Source organism: Oreochromis niloticus, linkage group LG5 (assembly GCF_001858045.2).
Source record: "Oreochromis niloticus isolate F11D_XX linkage group LG5, O_niloticus_UMD_NMBU, whole genome shotgun sequence".
In the NCBI taxonomy this organism is placed as follows: domain Eukaryota; kingdom Metazoa; phylum Chordata; class Actinopteri; order Cichliformes; family Cichlidae; genus Oreochromis; species Oreochromis niloticus.
Window position 1 is genome coordinate 12116849 of NC_031970.2, and position 27400 is coordinate 12144248.

The 27400-nt window shown below is 39.7% G+C and overlaps 3 protein-coding genes across 4 annotated transcripts in view; all 3 read right to left on the minus strand.

Moving 5' to 3' along the window:
* Positions 1-2721, minus strand: part of fer1l4 (fer-1 like family member 4) — a 34216-nt gene extending 31495 nt beyond the window's left edge. Inside the window, exon 1 of the mRNA XM_025907147.1 lies at positions 2590-2721. Within this exon, the coding sequence (XP_025762932.1) occupies positions 2590-2697 (108 nt within the window). The 5' untranslated portion in view covers positions 2698-2721. The remainder of the gene's footprint in view (positions 1-2589) is intronic.
* On the minus strand, positions 125-27399 carry cpne1 (copine I). 2 transcript variants are annotated; one of them, XM_005469673.4, is made up of 16 exons: positions 27290-27399; positions 9402-9530; positions 9131-9310; positions 7961-8035; positions 7804-7875; positions 7226-7309; positions 6916-7005; positions 6733-6831; positions 6569-6655; positions 5594-5653; positions 5242-5375; positions 5044-5098; positions 4811-4865; positions 4233-4366; positions 3909-4145; positions 125-3279 (listed from the first exon to the last, which is right to left on the minus strand). In XM_005469673.4, the coding sequence occupies exons 2-16, from the start codon at positions 9528-9530 to the stop codon at positions 3163-3165; spliced, it is 1608 nt and encodes a 535-aa protein (XP_005469730.1). In that variant the 5' UTR covers positions 27290-27399; the 3' UTR covers positions 125-3162. The 2 variants fall into 2 exon arrangements, with proteins under 2 accessions (XP_005469730.1, XP_005469731.1); XM_005469674.4 differs by lacking the exon at positions 27290-27399 and adding an exon at positions 10742-11056.
* Positions 18933-21410, minus strand: rbm12 (RNA binding motif protein 12). The gene has a single exon (XM_019358483.1). It carries the CDS (start codon positions 21408-21410, stop codon positions 18933-18935), a length of 2478 nt encoding a protein of 825 aa, XP_019214028.1.
* Position 27400: the final 1 nt, after the last annotated feature.

Here is a 27400-nt window from a genome sequence, read left to right on the forward strand (position 1 = left end):
TGCTGAGAGGTAGACTAGCTAAACAAACACAGTCATCCGTCTCTCAGTAAGTAAAGATAAGAAGAAAATGACGGTTTTACAAGAACAGCAGCAGGTCTTCCAATGAAACACAAAAACCACCACGTTTTCCTTTTCCCAGTTTTTATTACCGCCTTGAGACAAGCATTCTTCACAGACAGGTTTATTATTGGTTATACTGGTTTAGTTACACAGGTAAGTCAATAGTAGTTAGCCGAACGAGCAGTGGAGCTGCTAGTCACATTACGCTGTGGCTCTACAAACTATTCTAATCACAGCCTGCAGCACTGTGGGAATATTATGGGAGATGCAGTGCTTTATTATTATTATTGTTAATACCTAATCTTAAGCTTAATTTGTTGCTACTGTGGGTTTGTGAGATGGCAGCATCATGTGAGCAATCAATGTGATTAATCATGGTCTCCTAAAATATGTTTTACTAGAACAAAAATATATTTCAGTATTCAACATGTGAAAACAGAAGTTTCCCTTCCTTTAGAAGCACCAGGTCAGGGTGAAGGTGAAAAACAACCTCAAAGAAACAAACTTTCTACTGAATCTACTAATGTTTGGCACAAAAAAACAACCCCAAAACAACTAAAATAAAATCAGAACAATAATAGATTTAATTATCTTTTTCTACAACAAATTTAGAATTTTCTGTTTGCAGAAAATTCAAATACTGCAGGCCTGTTTCTAAGACTAACCCTAACCCTTTTGCCACAGCAGAAATAAACCAGCAGCTCCCAACCTAAAAGTTGGCATAGAGCAGAAAAGAAATTTAAAAAAAACAAACAAACAAACAAAATAAAAACAGACTTTTCTCCCAAATTTTGTCCAAGACGTGGAACTTAAAAAACAAACAAACTTTGCAGTGGTTTAAAGTGTATTTAAATGAAACTGATCCTTCTGTTGAACTGATCACAGCTGTTAATACAAAAGTTGTGTGCGCTGCTGTGATAATTATAATAAGTTCTGCAAGGAAAAGGATTTTGGCAAACAGTAAAGCAAAACAAGAGAGATGGTCTTTTATCAAGAATCAGTTTATCCCATTCAGCTGATCTCTGAACTTCTGTGACAAAATTAGCAGAGGATTCACTTCCTGCGAGTCTATCAGGACGCTGTGCAGAGGAGGTGGCTTTCTATTACCCATATTCATGGTGAAATACTGTTTCAATTAAAAATAGATAAAACAACATGTTTGATCACCTGACCTTTTTTCCCCTGGAGATCTGATCTATCAGGGTTTTAATTGAAGAAAATCAAACCAGCGCTTGCGTTCTTTCATGAGACTGAAACAACAAATCTTGGCTCAAGTTGAAATAAAAATACAATCAATACAGAGTACAAAAATTTGACCTAAAATTCGCTGTGAGAATCGAACGTTGATTAACAACTGTCACTTTTTGTTTTTAAATCAACATCTTGCGCAAAAGTGGTGATGTGACATGAGTACAAAAGCTAAATCTTGCCACCCCATGAGTTTGGAGGTCAAGACACTGACCACAAAGTCAAGGGTTTCAGTTTAACCGAGCACTTCTTTGTGTTTCCCATTTTTCCTCCTTCCTTTCCTGCATTTTCTCTAGCTAATCTTTAAAAAAAAAAAAAAAAAAAAAGGCACAACATCTAATAATTGTTTAGAAGTCTTTACAGTTGAAGCTGTGGTAACAGTGTATTTTATAACAAAATTAAATGTGACTATGCTGTAAACATATTTTGACACGTTTTAAATGCCAGCACCCCAGGCTGAAGGAGTCATGTTTATATCGAGGCTTCTTAAAGTGTCTACAATGCCGGCTGTTTTATGACTTCACTGCGTTTCAGTTACATAAAAGCTTAGTCTGATTATTAATTGCTTACTTTTCCATCTCGTGTTTTCCTTGGCATTAATCCTTCACAAAGCCTGGACATGTTGCTGTGATATGGAGTTCAAGCTTAAATACAAATTCATGTTGTAAGTGTTCGTGTTTGCTTTGGAAACAATTTTTTTCCCAACTTCAAAAACATCTTATTTGCATAGGATCTAAAGAGAGCATGACAGCGAGCAGTGATGTCACTGTGCTGCATAGGTGGCCATTTTGGCTCCCAGGATTCATTCAAGTGTGAAAAGTATTCAGGTTTATTCTAAAAGGCACTTTACAGTCGATGTGCCAAACTTTGTTTCACTTCACTTTGCACATTATGTTTGATACCGACTGTTTCGTTATAAAGCTCACATTATATTTTCTTTAATATCCAACCTCGACTATATTTCAATCAATTATATTCACTGATTGCAGTTGAACTGCAGATGTTCAGATTTACTATGTAACCTGCAAACATTACTGACATAATGTGCAAAGTGGAGCTTGTGTGCTGGGAGCCAAAATGGCAGCATTAGCAACCAGCAGTATAAGAGAGCAATCCGAAACATTCAGGCTCAAGTAGCAAGAAAGAAGCTAAACTATAATTAAAGTCTATAGTAAGGCTGTAGGTGTAAAGCTATATATCATTTGTAATATAATCTTCCAGCATTTAGTCTAATAGCAAAGTGCAAGGTATTGGCACATTAACAAAAAAGCTAATTAGAGCCACACACACACACACAGAGCCGAGGAACCAGCAGCTGCAGTGCCACTCATATCCACTAGGGGCTGCTGTGCTAAAACTATATTGAAATGAATGAAAAAACCCAAACATCTGTACAGTTGTTAGAGATCACATCTTTCTTCTTCTTTTAGAATACACGTGGAACAAAACACGTTTTCCCCTGTGTGTGTGTGTGTGTGTGTGTGTGTGTCTCTCTTTGATTTCCAAACATGTGCTAACAAACACACGTGATCTGCATAGATACTGTGGAAGCAGCAGAAGGAATAAATAATCTATATTACAAGATTATCATTCCACCTATAGAAGACAAAGATCTGGAAACAAAGAGATTCTTAAATGGAGTAAACAAAACTGGGATGTTTTCTTGTGGCATCCTGATTGGCTAATAGTCGAGTGCTGTTCTGCAATTGGCTAACACATCAGCATGGTCCTTGAAGAGTGGTCAACTTTGGTGGCTGAAGGCCGAGTAGGGGCATGTGGTCTAGCGGTGGGTTGGAATGACATGAGGGTGGGCCTTCGGTTTTGGGGAATGTGGAATGTTTAGGATTTTTAGCTTTAGGATTTAGCAGCAGCCTGAGATTTTGGTGGTTCCAGCCCTCTCATTTTAAAATAAGAGACCACCTGATTGGGAACCTCGGCCAGCACAGCCTGAGCCAGAGCAGCCTGAGAAGCCTGGAAAAAGAGACACGTTGTTAATGTTTTCCTCCAACACCACAGAGTCCATGCACAGAAATGACATCACCCCCAGAGACAGGTTAACATTTAGAGTATATTATTTTAGACCTTCTGAACAGGTTTTAAATGAAGAAAATATTTTCTGTTTTTGACGGATTTTCGTTTTGTGCCCTCTCTGAGGAGAGTGGTTGCATGAATGGAAAGTAGAGACTTATCATCATTTCTATGGAAGAAATATTCCTTCATCTATAAAAGTACACAGGTAATTCCAGCAGGGTAGTTGGAGGGAGGGGTCAGACTTCAGAATAAAACAAAACTGGATGTGAAAAGTTGTCAATCTGGAGGAAGATTTAAAAATAATCTCCTTGCATTTCATGAAATTCAAGCAAGAATCCACCTCAATTCTGTCTATATTTGCCTATTTAGGCACAGTCACTGCACTGTTTTAGTGGAAAGCATCTAAAAATCTGCTTTGTGCTGTGTCGGCATGAGAAGTAATGTTTATGTTTATCTTTTGATATTAAATGTATAACTAAAGAATAAAAATTAAAATGATAAGCCACATGAATGAGTCCTTTGTAACTGAGTCTGAACTTGCTTTTAGTCTTCTTATGCATCACACTTACATCTGCAAACTGTCTGTACGGCACGAACTGGACGATGTCTCTGGCGACTGATTCTCCAACTGTTGACCTAAGCACACCGTCATCTCCATCCAGAAGCTCCATGGCCTTAAAGTCAGCTGGTCCTACCCCCACAATAATGATTGACATGGGGAGTCTTGATGCCCGAACGATGGCGTCCCTCGTCTGGTCAAAGTCAGTGATCTCGCCATCAGTGAGGATGAGCAGGACAAAGTATTGCTGCAGAGACAAGAAGATAGATGTCAAAGTTAGACTGTGTATTTCAGGTTAATTGTCTTAAGCTTTAGTTGTTATGAGTTCACTCACAGCGGCAGCATTAGCCTGTGCGGCACCGGCAGCAATGGAGGCAACGTGGTTGATGATGGGGGAGAAGTTTGTTGGTCCAGAGAGCCTGAGCTGAGGCAAAACCATCCTGTAGGCTTCAACAATCCCCTGGATGCCTAAGAGTGGCAGCAGCAAAGCAGACAAACCAAACTTTTTAAAAATAAAATTGTTAACTCTTCCCTTCTTGGATGCCTACTAAGGGTAACCATGTTTCTCCTTTTTCAACTGAGCGGTTTCTGTCATATTTCAGATCTGCTTCAGAACAAAATGACTGTGTGTGCATCAGACGTTAGTGAGAGAGATCTCTTCCTATGCAGCTACCTTTGGAAAAACCCATAAACCCATTCTAATCCTCATCAAATCATGTCTTTATTGGTACATAATAAGATGTCAAAACTCACGATTAAGGGTACAGGGTACAGCCGTAAAAAAAAAAAAAAAAAAGAAGCCATTTTTTGTCAAATAAAAGGTAATTAATTCTTCCCTCACCTGTTTTTTTAAATGGAATAATCTAGTAAATCATATCACTTTTGAGGTACTGTGTGTGTGTGTGTGTATACCTTGGCAGTAAGGGTTAGTTGGGTTGAAATTCAGCGCAAATTCGTGGTGTGCTGCCTGTAGGATCAACAGTAGAACAGTTTAGAAAACCCGACGTAACTGATTTAGATCAACGAAATCAAATCAGAAAATTACAAAATAATTTTTACACCTCAGGGAATTAATGATCTCTCACTTCAGAAACAAATAGAAACTAAAGAAACAGGCGTTGTGATTGGTCGGTTAGAGAGCTGACCTGGTAGTCTGGAGGTAATTTGGCTCCAAAACCGAACGCTGGGAAGAGTTTATCGCTGAAAGAAGAAACAAAATAATGACTGTTAGACATAAAGATCAGAAACATTTTCATTTCATCAGAGGTTAGAGTGCTGGCAGGAGAGCAGAACAAGAGCGATGCGTAGTTGTTTGGGTGTAGTTTGAATGAAGGAGTACTGACGTGTCATAGTCCTGGATGACCTGGCCCACAGACCACAGAGCAGACAGGTACTGGTTCAGCCCATCTTGACTCATATAGTGGAGAGAGTTGGGTGAGCGAGGATCACCATTAGAGCCAGTGAAGTCGATCCCAACCTAAAGTGTTCACATAAAATTACTGCGTTACTTTATTAGCTTCTTTTTCAACTGCTCAAGTTGATTGATAAGTTGTGATCAGTAGCTGAAAAGTCAGATGACAAAGATAAGCCACCCTATAAACAAAATATTCTATTTATCTTTGAGTTACTTGAATGAGCTTGGTTAGATAAATTACACCACTTAAAATGTGTGCATGTGAGCTGGCGTTGACATACGGTGAAGTTGATCTGGCAGCCGCCCATCACATAGTCCAGGAAGGTGTACTGAGTGATCAGCTGCACACAAACAGAGAATCAAACATGTTTCAACACATGCATCTTTGCTAAAGATTCACACCCATCATTGCAACAGTCACCAACAAGTCAAGCTAACAGAGCTTTGATTAGCAGTTAGCACAAGCTGCTAGCTTGGCTTGGGCTAACTTTGCTTCTGTACAGTGCCTTGACTCTCTGGACATTTTTATAGTGTGCTGGAACATCTGAATACTTTTAAAGTGCTAGCCATGAGCCAGTTAAAGTTGCACTTTTCCTCAACTCTTCAGCAGAAGCAGAGGGAACCAAAGGATCTACAGTTCAGCTCAGCAATGCATGAAGTCGCACCAATCATACTGAGAAAGGCAGGAGAGCTGAAACATATGAATCCCCCTGCAGGAGTTGCCTCATCTGCCTCTGATGCAGAGCCCCAGTTAGACTACAGACTATGAAATATCACTTATTTGGACTCCGTAAATCAAGTTATGTCATTTTAGACCTCGATTACAAGCCCACTCTTTAAATAATAAAATATATTTAACAGTAGGTATTTTTCTACACTGTTCTGTGTCTGCAGGTTTCATATTTCCAGTGAACAGTTCAAGAAAACTCCATGAATAGAAACTTCAGTTCAAGAGAGGAGGAATCTGTTCAGTCTGTCTGACAGTGGTTTACACAGTAACCGTAGAGGAAGAGTAGAATTAGTATCCCTAAGCTGAACTTTATGCACATCGTTTTCTCATTTGTTTAATTTTATCTCATATCTGTTTTTGACTTACTTGACTTTATAATGTTAATAACCATGTAATGTGTACTTTCTTGGACAGGTCCCCATTAAAAAAGTGAGATTTTTACTTTAAAGGAATTCCCATTTAAATAAAGTTGAAAATTTTAAAAAGTGAACCTCTTGAAGGGAACCGTGTGTCATGTAGTCTTTACCTTGCAGCTCTTGACAGAGACAACTCCAGAGTTCTTGTAGCTCTTCTTCTTCTTCTGTTTCTCGGGATGGATGCAGTCAAATTGCACCTGGAGAACAACACGGTTCAATAACCTCTCAGCAGCAAACTAAAATACGTCACGTGTCTTATCATCGGTGGACTCACCGGTGAGCCGTGTGCTGCTTTCTGCATATCGGAGACTTTAGTGGTGAAAGAACCAATCAGATCATGAGATCCATCACTGTCGTAATCAGAACAATCCACCTGCAAAAGAAGGACAGGATTTAATGGAACAATTACACATTTGATTGGCTGTCATGAACTGAGGGGGATTCTAATTGGTGGAACCTTCAGAGGTCTTTCAAGGTCGCTGTAGCAGAAAGTTTGCAGAGGGATGGTGAACTTCTTCCAGGTTGGATTCAGATTGTTCTTCACAACCTACAAACAGAAAACACAAATACACAGAAACCGTCTTCATCTCGGTCATCTTCACCATAACTTTTCCGTTTGTGCTTTTGTAGTTTTTCCATGTGATAAGCTAAGAGTGTTACATGTTTAAATTGAGGATATTTTGTATTTCAGCAACAAGAAAGTTTGAGAAGGATCGTAGCTAACAGCCATCTCTCACATGAAATAAGGTGTGTGCATGTGTGTTTACCTCTGTCCTGTGGACCAGCTGCCATTTTCCATCATCTCCCTGTCTAAAAAACTCCAGGAATGGATCAGACTTCCCAAACGTATCCTAAACAAACAGAGGACAGCATGCTGAAATCTCATTTATTGGAGATGCATTTTACTAAGCTGTGAGGTTAGATTAGAAAGCAACACACATACTCTGAAATAGCTGCATGTCATCAGTGGCTCAGATATATAAAAGGAAAATTCAGTACACATGACAAAACTCCTTGTAATATAAATAATTCTGCTTGAGGTGAGAGTCTAAGAAAAACTCAAAATTGAAAAGCTAAAAATAAACTTCAACTTCATATATCAATTTTAAAATTCATGCTCAGACAGAGAGCTCTATTCTTTATGTCTTTTCTCTGAATCACTTCAAAACCTTTTTATCCCCCCTCAGTGTACACTAAAATAACGTTTTTAGGAACCAAGGTGAGGAAAAATAAGACAGATGGAGAGTATCACGAAAAGCCAGCAGCCATCCAGAGCAGCTGTTCATGAGATCAAACCTCAGTGAGTAATAACTAAGAATTAAATAAAGTAGGAAGTAGAAGATACCTTCTTGTCAAGGTTTTTAGCCTCCCACTCCAACTCAATGGCTCTGTTGTCCTTTATCTCCTCTGCTGTGATCTACACACACAGAAACACACACTTACTTTAAAGTCACAGTCGTCATAATCTTGTTTTATTGTCAGTACAGCGATACTGTACATACAGTAATGGTTCCCTTCCCTGCAGGTTTGCCCTTCTTCAGCTGTAGAGGTCTGGTCACAGTTTTGCTGGAAACTATCTGAAACACACAGAGAAGGTAATGTTTGCAGCTTAACCATTGACAGCCAGCTCCCAAACCTGAATTTGCATAACAGTTTGTCCAGCAGAGGGCAATGTTGACCTCAGAGGAACTTTTTAGTTTCTTGCCTAACAAAAATAATGTGTTGTTGAACATTTCAATGGATATCAGATGCTTGCATGCCTCAAACCTGTAGACTCAACCTGAATCTGTAAGTTTAAAAAAAACAACAACAAAAACGCCATTTCAGAATTAAAAACAGCCAATCAGCTGCAGCACAGACAGCACAGCTCGTTATGGTTCAATGTCACCACTAGAGGGCGCCAGCATTACACTGGAAAACTGCAGAATAATTTGCATTGAATAATCTACACATTGTAAGACTTGAACAGCTGATCGTGAATCATTATGTTAGTTAAAAGAAAATTTATTTGCAACAACTTTGCACAATAATTAAAATCCATGAAACATTTCCTGCATCTCAAATTGTTTATTTCTTGGTCATATTCATCATATTCTGCATTTCAACTAGTTTCTGACATGTTGCCAACAAGTTTTAATTAAAGTAAATGAGTTACAATTCCACTTTCAATAAAGAAAGTACATCTACTTATTTCAGTAACTTTATAGTAAAACTTTTGTGATGTGGTTGATATCACATACTAAAAAATTTATAAACTTTATAAAAAGTACCCCACCCCACCCACCTCACTAATCTGAGCCATGGTCTGAGTGACCCTCATCACTCAGGCCACTCGCACACGCACTCTATTCAGACCAAGTCTTTCTTCTTTTGCACTACTCCCAAGCACTTTGCAACTTGTACTCTAATGTGTGCCTTTCTCTTATTTTTGTATACATTTCTCTTTTTTGTATTTATCCCTCCTATTGTATACATTTCTCCTGCTTCTTCTTGGGAAACTGGAGAAAGCAACAGACTGAAAGTTACAATTCTAACCTAACACAGTTGGGACACAAAAACAACAAAAAGTAAGCTTGACTCAATTTTGAAGAGCTGAACCTTAGTCTACTGAAAAATCGATTCTAAATCGGGTATTTCTTTGAAAGTAATAGCTGATCACATTCGGTGTGTACCTGCCCAAGTGTGATCTCCACCCCTCCCAGGTAGTCATCATCACCAAGGTCAGAGCTGGAGTTGTCGATGTCGTAGACACCCAGCTTCAGGTTCTGAACTTTCTCAAAGTGATAATCCAGTCGGAGACGCTGACTGAAGGACGGGCTGGAGTTGTTCTTCAGACGCTCAGTGCGGCCCAGCTGACGCAGAGAAACACCAACAGGATTCTCACATTACAATGAAGTCTGAAGCCAAACAAAGCTCTGTTCTAAAGCACGACTGTCATATTACCTCAGCCCACTTATCTCCTCCAGTGCTCTCCAGCAGGACACACAGAGGATCAGACTTTGACCCCACATCTTTATCCAGCAGGTTAGCACAGGAGACACTCAGCTCCACCTTGCTGACACAGTCTGCCATCTGAAGGAGGAGCAGAAAAGAAATTAAAATCAGCATATTTCAGAACTTAAGAGTTCAATATCAGCATAGCTTACAGTGACGGCAGTAACGTTAAAATAGTCATTCAAGAGTAGAAATGTATGTCTTTACAGCAGTTATAGTACCCTGTATCAGAAAAAAAACAACTGCAAATAACACCAATGCTTATCCATAAGCACTGAATCACTAGAAACACAAAGCCTCAGCTTACCCAAAGTGGCCACAACAACTCAGCCGCTACAGATCAATATAAACACAACATCTAATCACTATTATACTCTTCTCATCTCCTGTACATTAGTTAAACATCTGCTGAGTCTCAAAAACACGCGTTGGTAACAGGATTTTTTTTTTTTTTTTTTTTAACCATACTGGGTCCTTGCATGCAACCACCTGGTTGAGGAAGTGAGTCTGTTACCTTACATAACCTAAGTGTTGTGCCACTTTTGGTCAACTCATTATACATTAATATATACTTTAATCATATTGAATGTGACTTAAAAATAAAAACAAATAATTTTATATTACAATCCTGATAAGTCTCCTTTTGGTAGCAAGCCAAAACCTCTTTATTGGTATGCCACTTAAACCGGAAACTTTCAGCTGAGTTCCCCAAGATGTCCCCAAATGAAACAGCAGCTCAAAAACACCACAAATGCAATCACTCATTAACCACAAACAGCTGCTGAATTTAACGGAAGTTTGGCAAGATCTCAGTTTTGTGTTCTGCAACTTTCTGCACCACAGAGTCATAAAACAGCCCAAATGTAAGGCAGCATATCTCTGGTGACTGTATGACTGCATTCATTTATCTTTTCCACATTCAAAAGAGGCCACCAGTCTTCAAACAGACACTCAATAAACAGAGGAGATGTGGCGGTATCGTTTTCATCAGCAGCCATAAAGTCAGTCAGGCTTCTCTGCAATGTGACATCTTCTCACTCACTGCCACCTGATATGCCGTTTTTACGAGCTAAATAAACGAAAGGAGCTGAAGCCCGTAAAAGCACCACCCGCACGAACTTAAGGACTAGCAGCCCCTAAAGGCAACATCAACATGAGATTGAATGGAGATTTGACTTAACCTGTAAAACCAGTTAAACCAGCACAATTCTCCAACACATGCAGTTCACACACTCTCGCACAAACACACATTTAGATTGAATTATGCCATTATAAATGTTAGCAATCACCTTATTGGATCCGTTAGATTTTATCCCCTTCAAACCACAGGAATAGAAACCAAGGGCCGTGTGCAGCCACTCCCACAATCCACGAAAGGAAACTACACCTTGTTTTTTCTGTTAAACACACTAAAGAGCTCACCGAACGTTATCTGACCAGTTTATCGGGCTTTCTAGTAAAATACACACCACACAATACAAGCCTTGAGTAATAGAGACGAAAATAACTCCGTTTGTCGTTGCTCGAAAGCCTTCGGTGACACGGGAGGGTGGTGGCCAGGCTAACTATTCTCTGATTGAACATGCAGTTGCGTACTCGACTCCTGATTGGCCAAAGCAACTGTCAGTAACGCCCCCTGATCCAGAACGAGAGTATGGTGACGTTACTATCTTTTCAAATGTCCTGTGAACTCCTTCACAATAAAAGCTGAATAACGCCAAATGTAATCAATCCTCCCAATCATTTAACTTTTCATTCACCCTACAGCCGACCAGGTATAATGCACATTGTTGACTAATTAATAGTTATATTAGGGGTAATGTGGGTACAGAGACTAGAACAACAGAAAAGAAATCATACGACAGCCTTCTAACCTTAGCATAGCCTAAAGACATTATTATTACATCCGCCTCGGAATTAAGCTGCTATCAGCAAACATCGGGAAAACTATTGCAAAGATTACTGTACCAGCAACAAACCAAAGATGATAACCCCAAAACCACAAAGATGACAGGACAGAGAGAAAAACGTCCAGAATCCCTGAGATCTTCCATAATTAAGGCTTTTACTTCCAAACACAACCCCAACAAGACAAAGATATGGTAATGATTAAAGCCCAGTGCAATAATGCAAAATGTTAAACAGATGTGTTACATACTTTAACACAATTCATAATCCTTGAGGATTATAAGCCGTACAAGTAATTTACAAATGATCATGACTGTATCTCATCAGAGATAATATTCAGTGCTCTTAATTTTGGTTTAAATTGTCATGACTTAACAATGCATCTTAATCATTGTTTTTCCTAAAGTCCTGCATGTTTACAAGGGTGGTAATATTACACTACAGAGATGCAGCAATATATGCATGCATTTCCAATTTAAGATTTATTTTTTTCCCTTTCTGATACAGAGTGCTATAATCATTCACTTCAAAACTGACATAACAGGGGGAAAAAACTTTTATTAATACCCATTTCAAATCTTTCAACCTCATTTTTATGTCTTCCAAAGTAGAATTGCCATTGCTCTTTTATAATGAAGCTATAGGAACGATAATGTGGGGTGTTTGTTTTTTTTTTTCTTCATGTGACTTTATGTTTGAGGAAAAAAGATCATGCGCTTTAAGACTGTTTAAACTTTTTGGTGCTTTTATATTGAAGGTCACATACTTGGGCCGGAAGTGCTATTGCAGCTGCAGTTAAATGAATGAATGATGAAGCTGATGTACTGTGGTGATCAGAAGAAGAGACCAAACAGACTGAACAACAGTCAGAGCAGAGAGGAAACAGAACAAACTGCGCACAGCATGAGTCACTCTCCCCACAGAGAACAATATGGTTTCATTTTATTCATCCTTCGCAGTAGAACCACAGTGCAGTCTGAAAAGCAACACAGAAACACATCAGGAAAAGCACAAACAGATAAATGCAGTACTGAGAGAGAGAAGGTAGGGGATAGTATTGTTGTTTTATTTACTGTGCAGATCTCACATGCATAAACAAACAGCGCTCCTGCTTCAGTGATTCTCATTCTGTAAAGATCACTTTTCCCCATAAACAGCTCACAGCAGTTTTCTTAAAAATAAAAATAAATTAAATGTTTTTGAAAAAAACCTTTGGGACTGAGGTATATGTTGAAAGTAGCATACTCTATGGTTTGAGTAACATGCAGCTTGAAAAAAGAGCTGGAATAAGTTTGCACAAAATCCGGTTTATTTTAATGTAACGGGAACCTTAAGCTAAACATAGTGACATAAGGTTAAATTATTCTTCTTTAGCCCTAATTCTATGTTATGCTCATCAAAAATAAATAAACCTGAAACTCATGCCAACTGTCTGATTAAGTTGGAAAAGCATATGCACTTACTAAGTTTATCATGACTTCATGCAAGACCAAAAAAGTTGAGAAAAAACAGCATCTGCAAGAACCCTCAGGGCTCAGATTACCCGTTTTCCTACATACCTATCTATCTAGATACAGATATATAGATATCAGTTTTAACATTACCTTAGTGTACTTAGGTGTTAATTTAGCTTCAGTACATTTATTATATTGTTAGAATCACTGCATGATTCTATACAATAAAATGTTGTTTCCTTCTTTTGTTCATATTTGGGTCATGGATTTGCATTTCTGGAAAAATCCATATGATGAAAGGGTTACTAATTAAAAAATACTAATATTTAAACATTATCATTATTATTATTAAAGTTGAAGCAGCAAGGAATCTAGAAGTGGCATTAAGAAAATGCTCAAACTTTGTAGGCATTTGTGTTTCATATGCCTTAAAAAGAAAAAAATAATAAGTGATCAGTCCAGTCAATAATCTTTCGCACAATTTCCTCCATTTCCACAAGTGGACTCCTCCCCATTCTTTATATTTTACTTCTCATTCAAGGATAAAGAAGGTAGTATAGCATTTTTTAATTATAATATATATTTTTTTCAATTACTTTTTTTTAATCCAACACCACTAAGTCAGGTTGCCTACCTATCTTCAATTATTTTGTGCATGTGTTTACATTTTTTTTAATTATTTTATGTTGTAAAACTATTGTATATTTGGGTTAGTGTTACTAGTCATTTATTTTCAACTGATTTTCAAATCATTACCAAAATAATGATAAATAGGCAGCAACTTTATCAGAAAATGCCAGTCTTCCAATCTCCGCCATCTAAAGCCACTATATAATATATAAATTACATATAAAAACCCATCTACCAGTTGCTAACTATGAACAACAGGTAATATTCTGTAATGTCTAGAGGTGACCATCTATATATTGCCGTGGCTCAATTTGCATTCCACCGCATACATCTACCTTCTGCACCATCTAAAGGCCTCCAACAGTTAACTGTTACTTATAGGATACCATTCACAGAGCACTATTTGCCATCTAGACACTACCATCTGCAGAGCACTATCATCTAACAATCCCATTCAATCCACAACTATCGTGTGTTGGTTACTGGCCAGAAGCCTCTCGCATCAGCAATACCCTTTACCTTTTACAACCAACCACAGTTTACATAGCCCACCTTCTGCACCATCTGTTTACCAACAATCACTAACCACAGACTACCTTTAACACAACACTATCTACCATCTACAGAATATTGTCAACCAGCACTTACTTTCTCTCCACAGGCAACCATCTACATTTGTACTGTACCAAAAATCAAACACTATGTTATTATACACATTCCTCTATCTACCATTGACATAGCATATTCTACAGAACAGCATCCACCTTAAAAAGCCATCAAAAGTAAACCATTTTCAGCCATTTAACAACAACCACTTTCTATCCATAAGTCACTATATTGGCTACCATTTGTAAGCTGTTGTTCCATCCACAGGTTACTACTATCCAAAACAATATAATCTAGAGGGCACCATCAACCCTATATAATCATCAAAGCTTGCCAAAATGCTACCATTTACCTGAAATCATGTTCTATTCATTTAGCACCATGTACAAGCTTCCTCCGTTACGTAGTAAGTACTATATAGACTTCCATCCACAGGCCATTACTAGGCATTATTTACCTTCTATAGCCACCCTTTTAGAACGCTATACCATACCATACACTTCATATACCTTAAAGTCTAAATGCTACCAGCTACCTTCCAGTGCTCTTATGATGAAAAGATTACCATATATAGGCTACCATCCACCAAAAATTACTTCCTATCCACAGGCTACCTTGTACTAGTAACCATCTTCAAATGAAATGCTACATAGGCTACCATCCACAAACAATTATTCACCACTTAACTGCCAGCATATATCTTTGAATCAATTCAGTTTTAGTTATATAGTGTTTTATTTATATAAGTGTAAATTTATTTATATCACAACAGCAGTTTTCGCAAGGAGTTTTATATTGTAAAGACCCTACAATAATACAAAGAAAACTCCTGCTATGAGCAAGCCCTTGGCAACAGAGAGAAGAAAAACTATTTTAACAGGAAACCTTCAGCAGAACCAGGGTCAGGTTTGCAGATGGCTGCCACTCCCTGACCCTGTGTCTATAAAATCCTAAAAGAGTTCAATCTACCACAAGTTATCTACAGTTTGACATCCATAGGCCACCTTTCTTTATCTACCTTCTATATAAGCCAGGGATTACACAAAGGTTAAATCACCTACCTATCTAATGGTTACCAGATGCAAGCTACCTTCTCCAACCATCGGCAGGCCACTTTATCTTGCCTACAGACGACCATTTACAGGCTAAAAAAAAAAAACCTCCAATACCTTCCAAGTAGTTTATACATGCTAGGAGCCATCTAATAGCTACCATCCTTCATAAATATGTATCACCTTCCAAACATTGGGCAATTTAGACAATCTAGTGATTCAAGGCTGTAGGCCTGCCACCTGCTCCATTTTTTTGAATCATTGAACAATGATGGCCTTGAAGACTAGTCTAGGATTAATGCTAGAGGTGCTCTACAGGCAGCACCAGCACTTTTCAGGCTATTTTTGATAAATTATGTGGAATTCCTCATGTGCTTTAAATTTCACTCACCTGCAAGATCTGCCTTCTGGATGTCTATTTATCAGGAGGGTGGAAATTCAGCAGCTGAATGATTGACAGCTCAGCAGCAGTCACGCTGGGATAATTTTTACCCCTGCCTCACACTCACCCACCAAAACACAGGTACTGCACAGACATGCATCCTTTGCAGACCAATTGTCAGGATTTTTTTTCTCTTTAATTTGCACTGCATTTTCTCGTCACTCCACACACCAGCTTCACAACAAAGACAGTCATCTTTCCCAGCATCCATTTTTAAAGACAGTGCTTCAGTTCTCTTTATTACAGCCAGCTTATCTCCCACAGTTTCACACAGAAAGTTCAGCAATGCATGCACATATTGTTGAACGTCGTTGTACCTGCTTGGAGGTTAACCATATCCAGATAGCAGACGACTCCTCTTCAGACAAAACTACCTCCACTGATGCTCTCCACTATCTCTACTCAGTACAACAGAGTTGATATTACATCCAAAGGCTTTATTTTAAGTTTGCAGCAAATAAATAAACAAAAAAGCACATCAACGAAAATGAGAGCAGCTGAGGTGACAAATCAAAACTTTGATGATTTGGTTGAAAACTGTCCTGTAATTTGGGATAAATGATCTTCCACAAATTGGTTTGCATTTGCTCAGAGAAGAGAAGAGTTCGGTGAACAACAAAGGCTGTCATAGAATATCATAAACCTCTCGTTCATATATGACTAGTGTTTGTTTCACCCTGTCAGCTATCATTTAATTTTTGTTTTCAGGATAAATTTAATTATGAGCTCTATTTTGTGGGGAGAATTAGACAACATGATTACTGCTGAGGCACAAAGGCTTAGTGAACTTCTACCTTCATGTCCCATCATATTTCTAAGGGAAGCGTAAACTTTCACAAAAGATACAGGTATTTCCTGCAGCTACAATATACACACAATGTGCTTTAGTTCTAAAACTGTGCAAGAATGCATAGGTTGTTCATAAACAAATTTGTTTACACTAAGAAAGCATTTAAAATTGCTAACAAACAACAAAAAAACCCAGCTGAAACGTAGCAGAATTCACCTGTAACATGCTAGACATGGCTCCAGAGGTTTGTTGCTAAACAATTATTTAAAAACGCCAATGAAAATGTTCTTCGAGTCAGCTTCCCTATTAGCATCACAGCAGAGACTGGAAAAAACCCATTGTCTACTTAACTCAGTTACTGGGTCTTTGTTGTCATAGTAGTGGTAGTTTCATATAGGGTTGGGCGATATATCAAATATACTATACTACGTATGATGAGTTTTTCCACGTACAATAGTTAAAATGGCCTTAACATAACCATCAAGTATAAATTACCATGGTAATATTAACTAGTCTGCATGTAATTCACTGTGACCCCCTCCCCAGCCAACTCACCTAGCAGGGGGGGAGGGGGTATACTACCAGACTGGAAAAAATATGGTGACAGCGGGAGTTTCAGACGAGCGAGGGAATGACACTCGCTGGCTAAACACAATGCTGTAATTTGCAAAACATGCCATAAAACTATTGCCGTAAAAGGTAGCTGTGAGACCTACAACTGTTCTTGGTCAGTCGTTTTTATACTCACTATCTAGACTTTTGTTTCATCAAATTTTTTATTTTACAACTTTTATAGTTATAAGCACAAAGGAGCACCTTTTAATTGGCAATATGTCTGTGAAGGTTCTCAGTCATCCAGGTCATCGCAGACTAAGGAGCTTGGAAAGAAAAGCGTCTGGACTTCTTTGAGTTGCTTCAAGCAACTCAAAGAAGTCCAGACACGTCTGCTTCAAGCAACTCAAAGAAGTCCAGACGCTTTTCTTTCCAAGCTCCTTAGTCTGCACCTTTTTAATCGTTTTATTTTGTGTCAGGAATTCTTGCTTGACGTCCTTTTTTTGTTGCTATGATCTTTTGTTTGTTAAAAGTCTAGTGTTAACCACAGAAACTCTCTACTTTGTAAAAGAGAAGTGATAATTATATAGGTTCAAGTTCTTTCCCATAATAACGCCTATTCATATTGAATTGAAGATGTCGATATTAAAGGTCATCTGTATTGGAAACAAGTCCAAACGAGTCTTCCATTCCGCTTCTACAAAAATAACTCATAATCAGTCAAGTTTCCATCATCAGACAGTGAAGAGCAGTCAGAAAGAGCTCATCGCAGGTGAGGAACATCCTTTTATTAGCTAAAGTAAAGAGGACGCCACATCATATAGGGTTATACGTTCATACAAGTTTTTCACACTGACAATAGAGAAACAAATATAAGCTTAAAGAAGAAAATATCCAAAACAATTATGAAACACAACAAAAAGCTACCAAACTAAAAACACTACAGACTTCATCTTAGCGCTCTACAATCCAAACATCTACTGAGCAAGTGCTGTGGAAAAAGGGTGGCATTGTTCAAACACAGCGAGATGATAAAAAATATGAAAAATTAAAGAAGTTCAGCAGCCCCTTTTTACAAAATAAAACTGAAGTCAGCAATCTGTCCATCCCACACACTCCACGTATCAACAGAGGACTGTTGCAACACAGATTTGAGACAACATTTACTATAGCAAGTGTCTTTCTTTTACAATGGCCACAAAACTTGAAGTCAGTAATACGTTTTTCCACAGCAAAGGGGCATGTCAACATTTCACCAAAGCAACATTTGATCATTGCAACATAGCTTTTTTAAAATCATGATTTCACCACAGCAACAAGGAATGTGGAGAATTACAGCAACAGAGCATGTTAATATCGAACCACAGCAGCGCAGCATATTTAAGCATATACAGCAATGTTAGCATAGCAAAAAAACAACAAAAAAGACACACAGAAAAACCTAAAACAGTTGAGTGTGTTCGCTGCATCATGTGTTGACATGATTTGGCAATAAGCTGTGATGTCATTAACAGCTTGAAAACAAAGGACCAAAATCCTCCCATCATCATCATAAGCATCATCATCATTATAATCACAGCAATATTAATCATGACACTGTGCTATCAAAGTCAGTGGAGGAGCTGCAGAAAAGAGCAAAGTCATAGTTTTCTACTGCACAGACTGCAGGGGATCTGGCTTACCTGCCAATATCTACACAAAGGGACAGACACAACACAGGGCAAGGTCTGAACTGTGTCCAAAATCTGGTATGGTTTAGGCTGGCTTTGTTTCAACTTGATGGTTAATCCAGGTAATATTATCTACAGTCAGTGTAGGGGCTTTAACCAAGGCTTATCTTGACCTTGCGTGCTCCAATAGGTCGATCATTGAGGTCCATAACTGCAGCAGTGGCCTCCTCGTGGCTCTGAAAGGCCACCATGGCCTCTCCAGTTGGCAGGCCTTTCTCATTAAACTGTAAGCAGACTGAGCCAGGCAGCACCTGATAACCGTAAAAGAAATCCATGATTTCGTCCACTGTCACAGTGAATGGCATGTTCTGCAGCTTTACAATTGTTGGGCCAGCAGCGCCACGCTGACTGCTGGGATTATTGGATCCTCCAGGGGCTGGCTGGTTGCGGAGACCTTCTGCCCCTGGAGTGAACACTGGCTGTCCACTCGCTGCTCCACCACCTGGCCGCCCCTGGTTGTTGTTGGCCCCTCCCCTCGGTTCTGTCCTCCTCCACTTCCTTTTCTGTTGGCATTGTCAAAGGGTACCAAGCCTCTCAGCCCATCCTGGCTGAATGGACCCCCTCCTGCAGCTCCACTACGAAAGCCAGGTGGCTCCAAGATTGGCGCTCCAGGAAGGCCTGCAACTAGTGGGGGAGCCACGCCCAAATTAACATCTCCCAATCCCGCAGCCAGTGGTGGGAGAGGAGGAGGGCCTGCTAGCCCATTTCCTGGAGCTGAAAATGGAGTCACAAATGGGGGGCTGTTGAGGTTCCCCATAGTGTTTCTGAGAAAGTTAAACTCCTCACCACTAATCCCAGCAAAAGGATTGATCTGGGGTTGCTGGGGATTTGTTTGGGCTTGGTGGTGGTGGTTTTGGTTCTGCTGGTTCTGGTTGCGTTGGCCCCTCTTATTTTGGGGTGGAGGATTTCTTTCAATTTCTTTCATCTGATCAAAGGTCACAAGATGGACAAAGGCATCCCGTCCATTGAGCTTTTGACGGTGCAGTCTTTCAGCTTTGCGAGCATCTTCCTCAGTTCGCAGTTGGAAGATGGCTTGTCCTAAACCGTTGCCATGGCTATCTGTCAGGACCTTCAGGGTGTCCTCATAGATGCCCACACCCTCCAGAAAGGCTCGAACATCCTTCTTGGAGATGTTGTAAGGTATGTTGGTAATGTGGGCGCAATTTCTGGGCGTTTTTAAGCCATCCTGGTTCTTGCCATCACCCTGTGCTGCTTCACGCTTGCGAATGGCATCAATCTTTTCCAGCATTCCCTTACGGCTGATTGGGTGAACCTGAATAAAGCGGCTGCCCATATACTGCATGTGAGCACCTAGAGCTCCCTTGTAGTCCTGTTCTGATTTGAATTCAAGAAAGCCCTCTCCTGTGGCTCGTCCATTGGGGCCATAGGCAATGTAGATACTGTCTTCTACAATGTCCAAATTCTTAAAGAACTCCTTAATCTGTTTTTTGTCTGCCTCATAAGGAAGGCCCTTTAGGTACACACAGAACTCCTGTCGGTGGGGAGATCGTGACCTTGCTCGTTGATCTCTGCCTCCTGCCTCTACATTACCACGGCGGTGCTGCAGATCTTGTGACTCATTAATGCTATTTGATTTGCTGCTGTTGTGAGGAGCATGGCCTGCCAACCCATCATTGAGGCTGGCCCACTGACGCTCAGAGCCTGGAGTGATCTCAATGAATCTTTGGCCCATCATGCCACCTCCACGCTTCACTGCTTCAAAGCTGTCCTGGGGTGAGAAGAACTTGACCATAGCCCTACCAGTTGGCCGACCCTGTCCATCCCTCATCAGGCGAACGGCATCAACCCCCAGACCCCGAAAAAATTCCCTGACTTCTACCTCTGAGCACGAAAATGGGAGGTTTTGCAGCAGAACAAACAACTCATCAGGATTGCCAGCTCCTCCCCCAGTGGCTACGGCAGCAGCCGCCTTCATGTGGGCTTGAAGGCCAAGTGAAGCCAGAGGAGAAAGAGGGTTAAACAACATATGGTTGGGTGTCCCAAGAGGAAGGCCGGAGCCTAGTCCAGCTGGGGGAGGTAGGGAAGGGTTAAAGGGAGGTAGGGAGGACATGTGCGGAAGGTGTGACATAGGAGGCACTGGAGGTCCTTGGGACAGTGGGGAAACAGTAGGAACAGGAGGAAGGGAGGAGACTGGAGGAGGAACTGGTATAGTAGGGAGTGTGGGCATAGGAGGCATGGAAGGCATGCTGGGAAGTGGAGGGATGGGTGGGGGTCCTGCATTAAGAGATGCCAGTGCTGTGGTGATTGTGGGAGCAGAACTGTAGCTGTTGGGGAAGCTGGGCACCACGCTGGCCAAGCTGGTTGCAGCCTTGTTATTTGGTGGCTCCTGAGATGAGCTTGCTGCCGTCACTGCAGTCGGGGTGTTACCAAAACCCTGATTTCCATGGCTACCGCTTCTCCCCCCTGCACCAGACTGTACTGTGGGTATAGGGGCAGCACTTGCTTGACGACTGGCATTTCCTGCTGTAGGTGCAGCAATCTCCACAGCCCCTGCCCCAGCCTCAAATCTGCGGCGACTGAGTTCAATCATATTCTGCATTTCTGTCTTACTGCTAAGCAACAGCGACACTTTGGAGCCCTTAATGGACCCACCTGTTCGCATCATGCCCAGCCGTGCGTCCTCATCGGTGGCGAAGACGATGAAAGCCTCACCATGTTCACCCCCCACGATGTGCACTCCCCCATCAGGAATGGTGAGGCCAGAGAAGAAGTGCCTGATGTCCATGGTGCCAGCCACTATGGGCAGACCCTGCAGTCTGATGACTACCGCCATACTGACTGCTAAACAACAGCCCTAAAACCTGGGGAGAAAGCAACACTACCATCAGATGAAGAGCAGAGAGAGGGTGACCAATCGTTTCCAGATTTTTTTTCTAGCAAACTTGGATAAGAGTCTCTTTTGCATAGCCAGCAGTGCTTACAATTTTAAGTGCTTCATAATAACAAGTTCTTAATCTTGCACTCCTTTTTGTCTTGCCATCTGGAAACCAAAGGTTTTTGGAAGGGATTTGGGGAATAGAGGTAAGAATTTTGAAAATTTGCACAAAACTGTCAAAAAAAGCTAAACTAAAACAGTCTCTCTGAACCACTTAATAAGTTTGCTAAACTTTCATTTTGATAATTAAGCAATCCTGCCCAACATATTTTGCTAGACCACAAAACAATCTTAGGCTTTAAACATAGCTTCAGTATTGAATAACTGAGAAGTGTTGAAAACAGTGCATAGCAAGAACAAAGAAATTGTGCTTACAGAACAGCAAGAATTTCAGGCAGGCTTAAAGACAGGGGAAAAAAACAATCCAGATAAAGGTGACGCTGTGATGATATGTGGTATATTCTCTCCTAAATTGTCATAAATTGCAAATATATAGCATTTAAAAATTCTGACTTTTTTTTACATGCCAAAAATGAGAGACTAATTTGCCATCTGTGATATCTTGTTGTCCTTCTAAACCATGCATGCACCTGGCCAGGTCAAATTCTAATCCTCAGTAAAGCTTATCTGGTTTGTAAAGAAGAGTAGCACAGCTTTTGTTTCATTCAACAAGCATTTTCAGGTATCAACATACCTTCAATGTAAATTGTGTGCACAAAAAGAAAACTTTTTCAGAAGAAGTTTCAGCAAAACAGTTCAGCTCAACCTAGAAATAAAATTTAACACAACTTGTTTTACTTTCAATACTAGATTACATAAAATAATCTGAAGTCCAGGGTTTCCGCCAGTGTTTGAGTATCAAGCATTAAGATGGTTGCATTTTCAGGTCTTGTTTATTTACTTTTTATTTAATTGTGAGCTAAAATTATGACTGTTAGTTAAACACTAACTACCATATCTTGTGCGCCTTCTGTTTCTGTTTTTAAACATTTTTTAACAAAAAAAAATTAAAAAGTGCAGCATTCACACCAAATGTGAAACAAAGTTTTGACAAAAGTTTATGCAAGTTCATGCTGGACAATGCAAATTAAGGCAAATCCACGTGTATTCATCTTTATCTCTATTCTCCCAGAGACTGGCGTCTTCTGACATCAACATTTAGAAAGTGAGGACTAGTTTAATGCTGGTGTTAGTGGGTTGAAGGAGCTGTATGGTCGAACGGGAAAAAAACTAAAAAGCTTGGAGAAAAGTGAGCAAATTTAAAGATGTTCTAGGGAAAATTTAGAAATGATTGCAGCACTGCAGTGATATTTCTCCTACTGGCCATTATGGCCAAACATTTGTGGATGTCCAAAAACTACTCAGCAAGTGTACTAGCGCTAGGCGAGACTTTTATTCATGCTTGGTGTGAACACTCTTAAAACAAATAAAACAAACATACAAAAGTAAAGTGGACTGAAGTAGCAAAATGTTTAATACCATTTCACCTTTAATTTTCAGCAAATATCTGTCCAATTATAGCTGCTAATTATAGCAGACAAAAATCATCCATCCCTGTATATGTACAAGGTTAACTGTAATTCAGTGCACTGTAGGGCTGTGCCATATCATATTGTCCATGAAAATACTGATATAACATTTTAAGTGACATAAAAAAGTCATTATCCAATATCACTGCTATAGCAATACTATGTTTTTATGAACCCTACCGAACCTATCTGAAAAGGTAGTTTATTTAACAGCCTCCAACAAATTATGAGGCTATATCCCCCCCTTAGTGCCCTCCTGCTGGTATAGCCTATCGTACTTGATCTTCATGTGTACCTAGTATTCATTACATTCGTTGAAAAGTGCCATGTTAATCCTTCCTCCTCCTTTTTCTGGCTTTAGTGGCCTTACTATATGTACCTAAGTTATGGCGGAAACCCAGTGAAGCCCATTTCCAAAGAGGGACTTTTTAATTTTTTTTACATATTTATTTTTTTAAAGATGAAACAGATGATGAAGTGTCATTCAACCCAGTTCGTCTAAGGTTTATCAAGGCCTTCAGTCTTTGCAGTGGTACTCTGGAGTATTGAGCCCTAATAAACTGGCTGCAACAATAAGGTTCATTAAGTTGTCTATCATGCAGTACAGCGATATTGCTTGTTTATTCAGCTGTGGAATCATTCGTGCAACAGTAATCCTTTATAAATCTCATGCAACTTCCAACTCACCAATGCAACTAAGCTGTGTGTATAGTTTCACTGTAACAGACAGAGGTTTTCTGCAGGATACTGAAACCTGGTGAAAAGGTCAAAGAAACAAGCATTCCTGTTTTTAAAAACATCATCAATGAATTCAGCTTTTCACAGAAAAGAATGGTACGTTGAGCCATTTGCAAGATGGTTTTGGCAGGATGTGCTTTATCAGTTTCAAGTATTTGCTATCACTCAGTTAAAAAAATGCTGAATATTGCACAAGTAGTATGTGGTGGAAGAGTTTAGCCCTACAACTAAAAGCTGGTCTTATCACGGAAAAGCACACGAAAATTGTTCTATAAGCTCAATGGACACTAAACCTGGGACTCTTTTCCAACAACAGATCATCATAATGAGACAGCAAAAACAAAAACTCCTGCCAGAAGCAAAGAAGAACTCCAGTCCAAAGTTCAACCTCATCATGATTAAGACTTGCGGTGCCCACAACAAATCACACTAAACTAAAACATTCAGGCTTCGTAAACCAACAACATGATGACCTCAGCTACAAAAAAATTTAATTATCAACAATTAGATAATAACAATATCTGTAAACAGTCAGCAATGCCCACCAAACGTCAAAGCAACAACCCAAAAGACCAACCGATCTGGCAAACAGGTCGAAAGCAACATCACAGTTTGACCAAGTCCAGCAGACATCCTTCAGCATCTGGCTTTAACAGAGCACAAGAAGCGGAACATACCAAACCAGCAAATATGCAACACATCGTCAGCAATTAACACAAATCATTGGGACAACTATTACAGAAATAACAACAGTAACTTATCAATTAAAGCAACATTTTCAACATTTTGTCAAAAGCAAATTTAGATATATGTAAACAAGAGCAACATAAGCATCACGTCAACCAGAGCAACATTAGCATCATATCAACCGAAGCAACATTAGCATTAAGTAAACCAAAGTAATATCAGCAACTGATTACCAGCACAGCACCAAAGACAGCAGCTGATCAGAGGAGAAAGTACAAAGCAATGAGGTGCAGAGGAACATGTTTGTATGCCAGGATGCTACCCACAACTCAACACACCCACCAAAATCAGTCTGGACATTAACATTAGCATTATCAGCATCAACAGCATACCCACTGCTTTTTTAAACTAGATTTTAAACAATTTCATTCAAGACATCCACTACCAACATCAACAGCAGCAAGAGGATAAAACACAGCAGAAGAGGAAACAGCAACAAACAAATACTGTCAAAGAATCGAGTAACCAGAAGCAAGTTTAAACATTCAGCTTGTATTAACACAACAGAGACACAGTGAAGCCGATAAATCACACAAAGAAAACCAGAAACTGATTTTTAAGAAACAAACTTCAGAATCGAAAGGAAAAGCACACTGTCTTAATTTGTTGGTTCAAAGCTGGAACGCATAACTGGCTGTCAAATCCATCAATCAAAGAGTGGAACTGAAGATGAAGAAAGTAAGACCATAACAAACCCAAATGGAAAGACATAATCTACCAAAGAACAAGAATGAGGGACTCTCCATTACACACATTCAGCATGTAGATCAAGTCTCAGATGGGACAATGAGACTGCCTCTGGGATGAAGCCCAGAGCACACCTGAGCCCTCCTCCTTTTTCAGAAATGTCTGATAAAGAAAAATCTCTGGCTATACTAGCACAGAGCTCCACTGGCCTGCACAATGCACACTGTAAGCCAACAGAACAAAACCACTAATACTGGGGAAACTGTGATAAATATTCCTGTTTGCTGTGTTCAGCATCCAACTGACCAACTGGGGAGTCATTCACAAACTCAACTAAAGCCCCTTTCAGACATGCACCTTGTGATGTGAATGTTTAGAAGCACTGATATACAAGTCTCATGTTTGATTAATAGTGTACATGAAAGGCCATACGGAGGGATGCACCAATATATTTGGCCAAATTGACTCATTAATCTTACATACTGCTGTGCTAGGATTAGTCATGATCGTCATATATTCAAAATGTCACAAATTATACATTATTAATAAAAAAATATTTTTCCTTGTTATTACAATTGTCTGTTATATTTTAACATGCAACTCTGCTCCTCACTTATTTCCCAAGAAGGCGTCACAGCAGATAATTTGGCAGAGATTTACACCGAATACCCATCCTGACAAAACTCTCCCTTTTATCCAGGCTCGGGACCAAAACTATGTTTGTGTCTCTTCCCAGTCTGAGACACTTAAATAAAAATGTTAGCTACTACAACTTGGAGTGGAAAAAAAAAAAAAAACTTTCAGGTAAAGTTGGCAAAGCAAAACTGCCTGCAGAGATCTGAGACTTAAGTAGTTTTCCTTATTGAATGCTATTTCTGACTGAAGTTTTCATCCCTGTTGATGACCTATTTGCAAATAAGATGATTTACCAGTTGCTGTGGTGTCACATTGGTTAAAGAAAGTGTGAAACAGTGCTGTCACAACTGTCCACAATTCATTATAATGCATAGAGAACCAAACCATTCCAATGCGTTTACTTATGTTTTCTAATAAATACTTCTAAAAAATACTTTTCTATAATTTAAAAATTATAAAAACAATGCAAATAAACAAAAACATTGGTGCATCCCTAGTAATGTGTGAAAAAGACAACTTTAGAGTCAGTCTTACACTTTAAGCTTTTCTTTATGTTGACAACCTAAATTTTGACTATGCACTTACCTGTAGGAATTACATAAAAACAACAGGCGCATCATCGTCATAAATTCAGGCTATACAGAAATATGTAGCAAAGGCCTATGTTGCATATATTAAATCATGATATTTATGCTACAGTGTCTCTGCATGTTTTGCATATTTTAGAGGCTCTCTCTCGGTTCTATCATGACTGAATTAAATCATGATGATCACTGGGGAGAGCTGGGATTGCATATTTCGTGTCTGAAAAGGGCTGATGTTCATAAACCAATACCACAAATCCGTTAACAGCTATCAGAAACGTCCCCACATGGTCTCCATGACTACTCAGCCTCATTTCGAACAACATCCTCTCTGACAACATCGCGGCTCAACGCTTAACGTCATTACCCAAAGCCGGGGTTTACTGGTTTCTAATGGGCAGTGACGGACGGCGTTGTATCGTAGCAAAAATCGTTCAATCCTCCATGCCCATCACTCCAATCAATAAATACACTACAAGAACACGAACTGACGCTCAGTGAAAAATGTACATACCTGCTAGCAGCTACGGTTAAGACACCGTTTTACACAAAGCCTGCTTACACTTTTTCTTATGCTAACAGTCATTACGCTTAACAAGCATTCAGAGTCTACGTGGAGTTTATACAGTCGTAGCTAACTATCAAATTCTCAACAGATAAGAGTGAATGTAGCTTATACAGCTTAGCTTCCTAGCAGGCTAATGCTCATTAGCGACCTAGCTGAATGGGGTGGTTGCTTTGTATGTGTGCGTGTGTCTGTGTGTGAAGTGCAGCGGAACAACGAGCAGGCTGCGTGCTTTTATCGGCTCCCGCTGTGATTTCGTCTTTTAGCGAGCAGCCGCGGATGTGTTCTTACCGAGAAATTTGTCAACAAACACACTGAGGTTTAACTCATGAACGCGGGTCTTTTCTTCTCCCTCTGCAAGCTGCTGCTACGACTGCACGAAATGTCGGCGCAAACACCGCG